Raw genomic sequence first — 14,084 nt, 5'->3', positions numbered from 1 at the left:
TTTCTGTTTTTATCACTTTGTGCATTATCCTGATTAATGCTATTATCATTAGATATTTGAGAGACTATATTCTCTTGCAAAATCCTGATTTTTGGAGATGGTGAAGTCCTTTGTCTTTCTGCAGCACTTTCCACTCTCTCCCTCTCTCTCTCTGTCTCTCTGTCTCACATGTGTGCACACACACACACACACACACACACACACACATACACACATACAAGCTTTCTTTCTGTAGTCTATTCACTCCCTTAACCTATATAGTACGTTCAGCACCTGAAAAAATATCCCTCCCATTTTCTTTCCCAGTTGACTTTCTGCAAGCTCAATGAGACCATCTTTATCTTTTGAGTAGCAGAGATTTGTTTAGAAGCCCTTTTGAAAATGAACCAGATTTTAAGGACATAGTTTCATAGTAGGAGATGAAAATGACTCTTAAGGCTTTCTTGATGTATTTTCATCTCCTTTTCTTTGACTGCTTTGCTCACATGAAGCTGGCTTAGTATTTATTTCTCCTTGAAGAATTTGTTGTCACAAAAATTAATTACTTTGCTGCTAATAAAATTAGGATTTTGGAAAAACGGAAGCTTTGTAACATTATCCCTCCTTTTGGGAAACATACTTGTGCTCTCTAATGTGGAACTTAGGAGTTCTATAAATCCAGTACTTTGTTTAAATAGTTTAATGAGATTCTTATTTTATTCTTTTTTGTAATTATTTGTAGAATGTGCAGCTCTCAGTGATTTAATTCTTAAAAAAACTAATTAGTGTGCTATGGAATGATTTGTCTTTCGTTAATTTCCATTAACATTACATTTTGGTTTTTGTGGTATATGTTGCATTGGGTTCCCTGTGGGCATCTCTGGATGAAATGCGTATTTAACTGTGTCCAATATAATGATTACTAATGAATGAATGAGTCCAAAGGAAAAAATAGGGGATATTTTGATGAGCCTTTCATTTAGAAGGCTGAAGTTTGAAATTCTATAAAGTTAAAATGTATTTTCTCAAACAATTATTTTTTAAAGCTATACTCAGCTGTTGAGCAACACTGCAGTACTGCATAGAGAAAGATCCATCAACCATGATGGTAATGATGGTGGTGGCAGGAGTGGTGATAAATAATAATGAAAGAACAATTACCAATATTCACTAAGTGCTTCAGTGGACCCGACATCTTGACATTATCTCATTTAATCCTCACAATGACCTGTGATTATCCCCATTTCATAAGTGAGAGAACTTGAACTTTGAGAAGTAAATAAATTATCTAAAATCACATAGAGGGCTAGAGGTAGAGTGAAATTCCAAGGTTCCAGAGACAAGCTTTTAACTATTCTCACTAGCATTTTTAGTCTTTATAAATATAGCAAGTAATCTCACAACGTTTATATTTTAGTCTACTTCTCTATGGGCTTCCTAGGTGGCTCAGTGACAAAGAATCTGCTTGCCAATCAATGAAGGAGATTCAGGTTCCATCCCTGGGTCTGAAGATCCCCTGGAGTAGGAAATGGCAACTCGCCCCAGTATTCTTGCCTGGGAAATTCCATGGACAAAGGAGCCTAGCGGTCTACAGTCCATGGGGTTGGAAAGAATGGGACACATACTAGTTCTCTATGTTGTTTAGCTCATCATTTTAAGGCAGTGGTTTTCAGCCTGCAGTGATCCCTGCCCTGGGGAACATTTGGTGATGTCTGGAAGCATTTTTAGCTGTCACAACTGTGATGCGAGTGTTACTGGCATCTAGTTGGGGAGAAGCCAGGGATGCTGCTAAACATCCTACAGTTCACAGAACAGCCCCCACAACAGAGATTATCTGGCCCAAACTCAATAGTGCTGAGGCTGTGAAACCCTGTTTTAAGGAGCTGTCTGTCCAGTGATTGGTTTTCTGGTAATCATGTCCTTATATGGCTTGATTTCTGTTCTAACTGCTCTATCTTGATGAATAAATGACTCTGAGCCTTGTGTTTATAGGAGAGACTGCATAAAACAAATGCAAGGGGCTTACATCATCCCTTAGGTTTGCAGAGGGTATAATGATGTTTCCTTTGGGCTTGATGATATTGTTACTGCTATAGACACAACATGAGCACCCACTAGACTTCACTATGCCAACTATGTTACATATTCAGAAGATGCTCACAGTGATAATGCATAGTAGGCATGATTTTCTCCATATTGTGCATAAGAATCTGAAGAATACAGAGATTAAATAGCTTTCCTAAAGTTGAGTAGCTCACAAGGAGATGGACCAACATTCACATCCCAGATATGGGCTCTGTTCACCTTACCCCAGATATAATTAATTAGTAAGAGCAATTTACAGTCCCGGGTTCTGCTCTAATTTTTCATTGTACTAAAGTAGGGTTTTTCCTCAAAGTCTAACACTTTTTAACTTAGATATAATTGAATAGCTCCTTGGATATTAGAGTTTGAAAAGAAATATTCTCATTTCACAGAAAAACACACTCTAGTATCTCATAAACAGGTTATAAAAATAGATTATTTCTTAAGGATGAGATATGAGGACTATCTCTTCATTTGAGAGGTTCCCTTCTTAAAGAAAGAGAACACAGCACAGAGACGTTGTGTGACCTGACTGTGTTCACACAGCAAGTGGTGGATGGGGCGGGGTGGGGGGAGGCAGGGCAGTGGTCTGTGACTGTGGACCAGTTCTCTTACTTAGAGTCCCTTTTGCTTCTGCCCACCTTTTTTACCTACTTCTCCCTTCAGGGGGCTGATGATAGGAAAGCTATAAGTTCATCCCCCTACTGAACTGGTAGAATGCTTTTACAAACTAGGGACACAAACTCATTATCCTCGTTATTTTCAAAAATTGTTTAGGACCACAAACATGTTGTGGAAAATTAGTCCTTTGAAGAAGAAAGATGAGAGTGGTAAAATCTCACGATTCTCATTATTATGCAGTCAAATCACTCTGTAAAACTAATTAAGGATTTTGCAGTATTTTATGCTCCTTGGAATCAAACGTGAAGAAACAGGATCTCATGACTTTCATAAGAAAATGGTGAGTCTGTTCATAATCTTGAAACCTGAAAACTGTTCCTCCCTGGAAATTTGCCCCTTCTTCCAGCTCAGTATGTTATGTTATGCTTCCTTTAAGCAGGGCTCGTCAACTGTCAAAGGTCATGCTCTCTTAACCGAGGTCATGTGCCAACTCAGGAGACTGAAGGTTTCATCTTACGCTTTCCCACTTCACCCCTTTCTTAAGCTAAATTGGATAAGAGACAAGGAAAGTAAAATATGAAGGGGGGCACCCTCTACCCATCGGATCATGTTTTCCCATGCCTCCTCTATGCTCTACACTACTCCACGATGAATGTGGAAGTTAATCTATTGGAGTTTGGGATGAAAAGCTTGAACCTAAACTAATTGGTTTTTGTCACATATACTTTCAATTATTTTTTGGCTGCTCAATCCTATGTACTGTATGTTAGTACAGAAGTACATGGATATAACTAAAAACAGATTATGTATTTGGATATAACTAAAAACAGATTATGTATTTGGAGATTACAAGCTCTGGAATTTGGGAAGGCCACTGTTCCTTATGTTCTGCAACAGAAACATTTTCTGACTCTTCTAGAATTCTAAAGTATAGACCTCCTCCCCTCCCTGGCAGTGTATCAAAGGTGATACGCTAATCCTTTCACCTTCTAAGCATCACAGGCCTAGGCTTCCTTCAGAATTTAGACCTCAATGGCCTCCAACCCCAATAATAAATCTCTCTCTTAAAAGCAAGTGTAAATCCCATCCTAGCCACAATATGTGGTTGAGCTTCTCAGACACTCCCTGCCCATCAACTACCCAGCTTCCGAGATCCATCCACCTCCTCTACCTGAACCACGTATATCTGGACAAGCAAAGCTTGAGAGCCCTGGAAAAAGGCAGGGATCCTGTATTAGTTGCCTATTGTTGCTATAACAAATTATAACAACTTAGTGGCTTAACACAACACAAATTTATTTTCTTACAGGTTCATGGGTCCAAAGTCACCCTGGGCTAAAATTATCTTGTCAGTAGGGCGTGTACCCTTTGGAGACTCTAGGGAGGATCTGTTTCTTTGCCTTTTTCAGCTTCTAGATGTCACTAGCATGGTGTTAGCTCCTGGCCCCATCCTTTTCAAACCCAGCAGTGTAGCATCTTCAGACCTCTTTCTCTCTGATTTGTGCCCCATAATCACATCTCTTTTTTTAATTCTCCTGCCTCCCTCTTATAATCCCCTATAATTACACTGGACCCACTCAGATAATCCAGGCTAATCTCCCTATCTCAAGATTTTAACTTAATCGCATCTGCAGAGTGCCTTTGCCATGTAAGGGAACATATTCCCTGGTTCTGAGGATTGGAACATGGGCATATTTAGGGGCCCAGTATTCTGCTAATCACACATCTGTGTAGGACTTGGGAGTTGAATCAGCTGAAGAAGGAAACTTCATTCACCTTGATTCCAAAATTGGAGAAATGGAAAAGAGTGTGATTCCAGGCCTAGACATACCTAGGTTCCTACCCTAACTTTACCAATAACAGTATGATCTTAGACATCATTTAACCTCTCTATGAATGTTTCCTCACCTGAAACATGAAGAAAATCAAACCTCATATAGAGCATAAAAATGCAAAAGTACCTAGCATTACAACAGAACCTTAGTAGGTATTTGATTACGGTTAATTAGTTTCCCATTCTAATGTTTAGTCCAAGCTCATGTAATGCTGAATATGGTTGTATGGCATTTCCAAAGTGACGACTGTCCTAACCATGTTATATTTCTTAATCTACTTTGCCATCCAATTGCCAAATTTTGAGTCTAAAGAAGAAGGTTAAGGAACTTAGTGATAGAGAAAAAAGGGACAGAACAAAGACTGCAAACCAAGTGTTTTGACTCCAACTCCTGTGTTTTTCTATTCTATATTACAAACCTCTTGTTCTCCACTTCTGGTCACCATACTGATTAGAAATTAAATGTTTGGCCAAAATAGATTGGTATATAGGAAATGAGGCATATTGCCCATCAGCTTTTGTGAAGTTTGCAGAAAAGCAAAATAGATGAGGAACTGTGGGCTCAGGAAAATATTTTCTCTCTGGAGCTGTTAGGCATTTGAAACAAGTTGCTAAGGCAGCTTGGCTCTTATGACTGTATGGCTGGTGCCAGTTTGAAAGCTTTTATAGGTCTCTGGTTCCCCTGATATTATTGGCTAAACCAGGAAATGTGGTTAATTTTTGTGTAAAAAGAATTGTAACTCTGAAAATAACTTGTGAGAACTAAAGAAACTCCAGAGTTCCACCTAAGGGTTTCTTAGTGAAAGTATTAACTATGAGAAAGAGAAATCTAATTGCCTACAATCATAGTAACTAAATAAAAATCTCCCAGTTCTTAATGTTACACAACATAAAAAGAAATTTCTATTTGTTTCTGTTGTTGTTGTTCCTAACTGGGATCATTAAGGTGCAATGTGATTATGGTCTGATGCTTCTTGTCTTTGGTGACGTCAGGTGCTTGCTCTCCAGTCTCCTGGCTGGTGATTAACAGCCCCTCAACTTGATCCTGGTATGACAATTAGGATTGAGTAGTGTCATCTGTTCCATAATTAAATCTGTCTTCCATATCCTTTGAACACCATATTGGAGTTTAATTGGCTGATGCTATCTCTGCTGCTGCTGTGGCTTGTCTCCACAGCAGAGTCAAGATAACAATGATCCCACACATTGCAGAATACCCCACTGCAGTTGGAGAGAATTCACTTTCTCTTTTGCACGGAAAGCCCTAAAGTCCCAATTTAGAAGCAGTAGTTAAGAAGCCTAGGGCCTGTGTATTCCCCCAAGTACTCATTCAGGGTAATATTCAGGGTCTACCATGGCAAATCAAAAGCTTAGCTCAATATACACATGAAGAAAGCCCTCTGTGTCCAGTTGATAACTTCTCCTAAAAGACATAGAAAATCACTGAGGGCTGATGGATTCTGTGGTAACACTCTGTGCACAGGCCTGTCTATGTAACCATCACAGAGACAATCTCCAAAAAGCCTGGCTTATCTCCACTTTCTAGAGCAACAGCCTCTCTGATTATATATTAAACTGCTCATGTTCAGTTCAGTTCAGTCGCTCAGTCATGTCCGACTCTTTGTGACCCCATGAACCGCAGCACACCAGGCCTTCCTGTCCATCACCAACTCCCAGAGTTTGCTCAAACTGATGTCCATTGAGTTGGTGATGCCATCCAACCATCTCATCCTCTGTCATCCCCTTCTCCTCCTGCCCTCAATCTTTCCCAGCATCAGGGTCTTTTCCAATGAGCCAGCTCTTCGCATCAGGTGGCCAAAGTATTGGAGTTTCAGCTTCAGTATCAGTCCTTCCAATGAACACCCAGGACTGATCTCCTTTAGGATGGACTGGTTGGATCTCCTTGCAGTCCAAGGGACTCTCAAGAGTCTTCTCCAACACCACAATTCAAAAGCATCAATTCTTTGGCACTCAGCTTTCTTTTTAGTGAGACTCTCACATCCATATATGACCACTGGAAAAATCATAGCCTTGACTAGATGGACCTTTGTTGGCAAAGTGATGTCTCTGCTTTTTGATATGCTATCTAGGTTGGTCATAACTTTCCTTCCAAGGAGTCTTTTAATTTCATGGCTGCAATCACCATCTGCAGTGATTTTTTTTTTCTTTCTAACACATTGTCTTATTTTATTCAAATAGCAGTCTGTTCACACATGGTCCAAGAACACTTGAATAATAAAGCAAATATAATCACATGTTAAAAATTGGTCTTCAAACATCATAGCCAATGGTGCCACGCTTGCCTATGATCTCGCCAACATAAAACCACATCCACACCTCAGTGGCCACCAAACCATTCAGTAGAGCTTCCTTAACAGTGAGCTGTTTGAAGCTACCGGTTTTAGCACTGTTGATAATTTTTTTCAAGCTCTGAATTGCTGTAGGGATCTCAGCAGGGGTTGGAGGAACCAGTTCAACCTTGGCATAGTACCAAAACGTGGCCAATCGAGGCTTCGAGTAAGTCACAGCAGCATTGACCAGCGCCAGGGCCTTCTCCGCGAGGTTATGGACAAACTGGGCCATGGTCCTAGGACAGAGAGCCCGTTGCAGTGATTTTTAAGCACCCTTAAAATATGCTTCCAATTTTATTTTTTAAGAGAGAATACAGATGCATTAGGCTTCTTCAACAGGCATATCATCTTGTTTAACATTTAAGAAAGCAACAGAAGGTATTTCACACCATGAGGTGATGTACTAATGAAAAATGAAAGAAGAAACTTACAGCCAAAGCAAAAAGAAACAAATGCTGCATGAAAAATAGAAATAACCAAAACAAAACAAAAATGATTTAAAAACCCACTTGCAGGATAATCCTGATTCTGTTCTCAAGTAGTACAACAAATCCATTCAATTTCATCAAAATCAAGATAAGGCTTAAGGGAAATTTGAGATGTATACAATAGTAGCTTAGCAATACTGTCTGTGACCCAAGTAAAAATATTGTATGTTAATTAATAAAGAAACAATGGTAGGAGATTTCATGAAGTGCGAATGAAAAGATTGGCATGAATTTTTGTGCAAAATGCTTTAAGTTGGGTTAAAACAAACTCTTTAAAATTTAAGATCTAAGTATATAAAGAATATGCTGGAAACCTTATGTGCTGTTTTTAATTTACTTCTAATCTTATGATTATATTTTGATTATGGTTTTCTTTTGTTGGAATTATATTCTAATGCAATATTTTCCTATTCTGGGTGACAAATGTATTGCCTGATTTACATATTTAGATGACTCAGCCAATAGTGATTTATAGGCTCTTCAAACTCTCTTCAACAGTTCACTCATGTTGCAGTAAGAATTAAAATATGTGTATAAAATTGATATCCTAAGCAAATCATTGTGTCTCTGCGTAGTGGTTTAGACATAAGAAGAGTGGTCTGGAGCCCCTAGGATTTGGGACTTTCTTTTTTGATATCCTTAATTGATGGCTGTTCTCTGAGCCAGAATTCCCATGAATCATACTTAGTGAACATATGAAGTGATCCCAGTTCACTTGGGATATTGCATTTGTACTTTCTTTGTAGCTGAACCACTAACAGAGAGAGACAGAGGGGCTTTATCACGTCCGGTTTTAGAACTCTGCCCTAAGAGGAAAGATACTTATTTAGGAAGGAATGATAGTAAGTCTATCATAACTATGTTCATTTTTAAATCACCCTGATTTGTTTCTCTTGTTCTATGAAGATTCTTTTGTATCTTTCATTCTTGATCCTTATGTCAAATGACTCTTTCCCACTTTAGGACATTCCCATTTAGCTCCTGCTTCTGGTCTCACACTACTTTGTATCCAACTCTTTAATTAGAAATGGTTAATTTGACTTCTTGTCTTAAGGCAAGGAAAAAATGAGTCTTAAACAGTATTAAGCCCCCATAAATATTTCACTTTATGTTAATTCCTATGCTTCCAGCTGAGCTGTTTGAAGTTCTCCAAAAAGTGTTTCTTTTCCCCTCAATTAAATACATAACTGGAAAACAGTAAAATAATTATCAGTTTTACTACCCAATACTTTTCTTTTCCAGACTTTAACTCTAGACCTTTAAATTTTTCTTTCCACAAAGTTTGAAACCCAAACCCGGTGTTGTGGCACCCAGTCCCAGGGTTGACAACGCTTAGAAGACCAGGGTTTTGGAGAAATCTTGGAGCTCCCTCAAGTGGACACGTGTTTAATACACCCCTAACCCCTAGAAAACATTTTTGGCTGCACCTTCTCTCCAGGTGGGCTATAGTCCATGGGGTCGCAAATAGTCAGACACAACTGAGGAATCAACACTTTCACTAACACTCTCTCCAGGACAGAACCATTTAATCTTCCCAATTGAGAAGCAGAAGGGTCGTCTTTAAGCTTGAAATATTCCAAAAATAAATGAGAGTTCAAAGTGGTTTTCCGAGTAGATGAATATGAGTAGCCAGTGAAAAAATATTTTCAAGCTTTTTGATTATTGGTTTTGCTTATAGCAGTGTAAATTGAAATTTAAAATTATAACATATTCTAATCACTTGGATAAAATGCTACTTGTTAGGAAAATTATAAAAATAACAGTTGTATGACTCTTAGACTTTTTGCTACATATACTATATGCCAGCCACTATTCTAAGATATATATATATATGTGCACACATATATATAAATTCATTTAATCCGCATACCATCCTTGCAAAGTAGGTACTGTACTAATTCCCATTGAACAGATGAGGAAACTGAGGCATGCGGGGCTTAAATAACCTTTCAAAAGTCAGAGCTGGGACATGAGTCAGTATTCATACTAAGTTCCAATCCAAATTTCACTATGTTATGGTTTTAACATGCAGTGTGAATACACACATACATTCACATGTATACACTATATACACATATATGCATATGCATTTATACATCCATACATATCCACACATATATGTACACATACAAACACATGTGCACAGATATACACATGCACACACAGAGATATACACATACGTGGAGAGAGTGTATAAGGAGCATATTTTATACCCCAAAAAAATCTTTTAAAGTATAAAAGCTATGAGGAGAGAAATATGTTATAAACATTTAAATTACCAAACTTTTCTTATTCTATTTCTTTATTATCACTTAATGTTACTAATATCAGTCTCCTGTCATCTCACCTCCTACTTCAGTTACTCTTGCCTTGCTCTATTAAGACCTTTGAAAATTTGCTTCCTCCATGGCCGCAGCACTTGCTGTTTGCTTTGCTAGAAATTTCAGCATTTCTTCCCATGACTGGCTCTTCATGGTTCCAGTTTATTCACAGAGAAGTCTTCCTTGACCTCATAAAATAGCTGCCCCTCATTCCATAACTCAGTATCCCTTTACACTGTCCATTTGTCTCCATAGTCCTCATCAGTGATCCAAAAATTTATTACTTACTTCTCCGTTCACAGTCCATCTACTCCACCAGAATGCAAGCTCCAGGAGGCAAGACTTTATGTCTGGGACGTATCAGGAACACAAAAGTAATTTTCAATAAATGACTGAATTATTAATTTCCATTCTGATGGCTTTTAAGTGAATAGAACAATATAATGATAATTGATATCTCAAAATTTCTCTTTTCATAATGTTATTCTGTTTATAGTGTATCTTAATATTTGATACAATATCATATTTTAAGATCTTTAAATTTATAAACCTCCAGCCTAATAGCAATTGTATTTAAGGGTATATTTTTATTCTTTATTAATATGTTACTCTTGTCCTAGTTGTAACAAAATCTTACAATGCATTAGGTTTTTAAGAATGTGCAAATATTATGTCAAAATAATATCAGAAAAGAAAATAGGTGAGTTTATAAATTTCTATACACAGAGATAAAACTTTTTAAAAAACTTTCTGTATTTTTAATGAATTATGTTGTGACTTCAGAGTCTTGTCACATATATTGAGTGTGTGTATGTGTGATAATTAAGTCATATCTTTAAATTTAGCAAAACTATCTCAGATTGAGAATGGGAAAGTATCCATAGAGTAATGACACCAAAGGAAACTTGTCGTTGTTGTTTTTCAGTTCCTTAGTCACGTCCGACTCTTTGCCGCCCCATGGACTGCAGCTCGCCAGGCTCCTGGGCCTCCACTGTCTCCCAAAGTTGACTCAAATTCCTGTCCATTAACTCAGTGACGTTGTGTAACCAACTCATCCTCTGCTACCCCCTTCTTCTTTTGCCTTCAATGTTTCCCAGCATCAGGGTCTTTTCCAGTGAGTCAGCTCTTCACATTAGGTGCCCAAAGTATTGGAACTTCAATTTTAGCATCAGTCCTTCCAATGAATATTCAGGGTTGATTTCTTTTTACTAACAGCTAAGATGCTATTTTCCTAATATCTGCCATTCAGAATACAATACAGCTAGAAGAGAAAAAAGGTAGAAGGGGAAATAATATCTCCAGTCCACCACTGGGTTCCTTATTAACTCCAGGATTTCACTGTAAATCACTGAGTATCAGCATTCATTCCTTCCCACTCTTTGTTTCACTTATTCTGTGACACCTTCCCCCTCCCTTGTCCATGTATTTCTTTATAGTTTATAAAAGTGTCTTTATTTTCTAAGCCCAGACCTTTTTACTTAGGCTTCTAATATTATAATGATGATCAACCCAAATTACAGATACATTACATTTAACCCAAATTACATTTGCAAACAAGTCTCTATGTATATATGTGTGTGTATATATATATATATACACATATGTGCACACAAATATACATACATGTGAATATACATGTGTACATATACATGTATATGAAAAGTGAAAGTAAAAGTTGCTCAGTTGTGTCCAACTCTTTGCAACTCCACAGACTGTAGCTCACCACACTCCTCTGTCCATGGAATTCTCCAGGCAAGAATACTGGAGTGGGTTGCCATTCCCTTCTCCAAGGGATCTTCTCAACCCAGGGATTAAACCCAGATCTCCTGCAATGCAGGCAGATTCTTTACCGTCTGAGTCATTAGAGATATGTATATATATATGTGTGTGTATATATACTGTTTATGTATATTTATAACTATACATACAGTTATACATGCTCCTTGTGGTTTTGCAGCTACATAAAAATCATCTTGTTATAAGTCAGCCGAAGCATCCTGTACCCAAGCATTCTATTATCCACAGGTGTGCAATACCAAGGCCCATTCTCAGTATCACTGGGGGATGAGGGGACTTGTCACACTGAAGTCAATGACCTATTGATTGATTGCCTGCTCGCTTTTGTAGGTTTAGACTTTGAAATACTTCAGGGAGCCACTAAGTATCAGAAGCCAGTTGAGGAGATCAGAGTGGAAGAAAATGTTCCAACCACCTAGTCAGTCCAAGAGATTGCTCCTTGTTAATCTCTTTCATAGGGTTCAAAGATGTTTTTTTACAATACTCTATTCCCTCATCTTTTTTTTAACTGTGTACGCCATTGTTTCAAGCCCAAAGTTAGAAAATTCCCACTTTTTCAGTCAAAGCAATATATCAGAGCCAACAACAACAACAAAAGGATAATTCTGTGATTTGAGTGGCTCCTCTATGCCCATATATTTGTAAGGAAATATTGTCCTGTGATTTCATTTCGAAGTCGACAGTTTTATTGCTATCTCCCGTTCTGGTACATTTAGAGTTTTCCTCTTATCTGATTTCTATGTTTCTCCCTTACTCTTCTGTCTCCAGTTTGCAGTAATGACAGAGAAAACTAACAACTCATACAATTTCTCTGTGAGCAGCTACTGGACTAAGTGGGGGGAAATAACAAATTTTATGCATGATTGATTGCATAAACCCTTCATTTCAGAGTAACAAGCCTTAAATGAGTAATTTATTTATAGCAATGAAAACCAAATTGATAATGTCTTGTATTCAAGGAACAAATGAAAGACAATCTCATTCCCAAACATTTTCTTTTTTAACCCAAAATTAAGGGCCAAGAACTGAATATACTGTAACACATGTAAGAAACTATACTTCAGTCACATTTTAGGATATTAACTAAGAAAATTATGCAATTTCAATTTATTATAAAATATTTGTTTTACTGTTTTTGTTAACATTTGATCAGGAAAAGGAAACTGTGGACTGGGAACTTTGTATTACTTTCTGCCTCATGCTGTACTAACAGAATTGATATTTGCACTGTTTCTTGCTTTCAATTGCTAAAAATATATTCTTTTTGACATTTATGTTTTGAAGTATGGAAAACATTTTTCAGCTGTTTTAATAAGAAGCAGATATCTAAAAATATGTAAGTCTATTATAAAGTATAAATTTTAGTAATAGTTTAAGTATAAATAGCAATTTTATACTTTGACAAACCATTTTTCTTTTCTATACTCAACTGGCTAAATGTAAGTAATTTTCTTTAATCACAGGAAAATTAGTGGGGAAATTTGAAGACATCACTACATAATGATAGCACTCATACCAATTATCCTCATTGTACTTTATAGATTACTAATAATCACCTCAATCAAGGTGTCTTTTGTGGAAACAAATCACTCAACTTTATTTCAGTTGTAGTTTGTAATGACCCATTGAAGTATCATAATATACTCCCCTAATTAAGAAGTGATGTGAACACAGTATGAATGAAGGTGACAGGACGCTTGGGGGGAAAGAGGCAAAATTTCCGTCTGATCTCCTTGGTTATCAGGGATACACAGTCCTTCCCCAGCTTGGCCACATGATAACTGGGACAGGGTTCGTGGCCCCATGGTATGCCCCACCACAAACCATTAAGTCCCCTCCAACTTCTCTGGCTAGCTTTGCTGCTTTTAGTTTACTGAAACACTTTGGCAAATAAAGCAGAAGGTTCTTTTGGAAGGGATTCCCTTCCCCCGCCCCTGCCCCCCCAGTCTCCTAGTGTCATGTTGTCCTCCATCTGAACTTGAGTGAACTAGCTGTGAACCTGTTTTGATCAGCAGAACTTGAAAATCTGGCCCCTCATGCTGGGATTTCCTGTCAATATTTTTGCCCAACATCTGAATGGAGAGGAGGGTCCCATTGCACCCCTCTTTCCCCTAGCTGTGTCTCATCACAGTTAGTGCCTTATTCAGTGTGATTTCTGATGCTTGGGGAGTACTGTGGAATCATGCTGATAAGATAGTAAAGAGCAAACTTTATCTCATTTTGCAAAGAAATCCACATAGATTTGTATATTTAAGACTACATTGCCACTTAGCCATCTTATATTTTTAAACATGCAGAAAAATAGCTGTTTGGCAAGATAGTATGTTTAAGAATGAATGAACCCAGTTTGTTTATTTAAAGCTTGCCTGTTCCAGAGCAGATTATAGGCAGCTGAACAAGGTGGGTAAGCAGAGGAATATGTTTAATAAATGGTTAGCAATCACAGACCGTCATTTGCCAGAGGAATATGTTTAATAAATGGTTAGCAATCACAGACCGTCATTTGGAAAAGAATAAGTCAGACTTGGGATTTAGGGCCTGTGTTATCATAAGACAAAGAAAACTAGCCCTTTGTAGGCATCTAAGAATGTTATATGACCTGAGCAAA

The 14,084-nt window shown here is 37.6% G+C and overlaps 2 protein-coding genes across 3 annotated transcripts in view; one reads left to right on the top strand and one right to left on the bottom strand.

The window, feature by feature from the left end:
• CDH6 (cadherin 6) overlaps nt 1-14,084 on the top strand; it is a 142,654-nt gene that overhangs the window by 34,212 nt on the left and 94,358 nt on the right. The gene's annotated exons all lie outside the window — the stretch shown is intronic.
• On the bottom strand, nt 6,692-7,105 carry LOC122454421 (ATP synthase subunit g, mitochondrial-like). Its single transcript, XM_043488902.1, has one exon. It carries the CDS (start codon nt 7,100-7,102, stop codon nt 6,791-6,793), a length of 312 nt encoding a protein of 103 aa, XP_043344837.1. The 5' UTR covers nt 7,103-7,105; the 3' UTR covers nt 6,692-6,790.

This window comes from Cervus canadensis, chromosome 16, assembly GCF_019320065.1.
Source record: "Cervus canadensis isolate Bull #8, Minnesota chromosome 16, ASM1932006v1, whole genome shotgun sequence".
NCBI classification, from domain to species: Eukaryota; Metazoa; Chordata; class Mammalia; order Artiodactyla; family Cervidae; genus Cervus; species Cervus canadensis.
This window is presented reverse-complemented; position numbering and strand designations above follow the sequence as displayed.

What these genes read in the sequence shown, in the direction of transcription:
- LOC122454421 (XM_043488902.1), bottom strand. Translation starts at nt 7,102, where the DNA reads ATGGCCCAGTTTGTCCATAACCTCGCGGAGAAGGCCCTGGCGCTGGTC.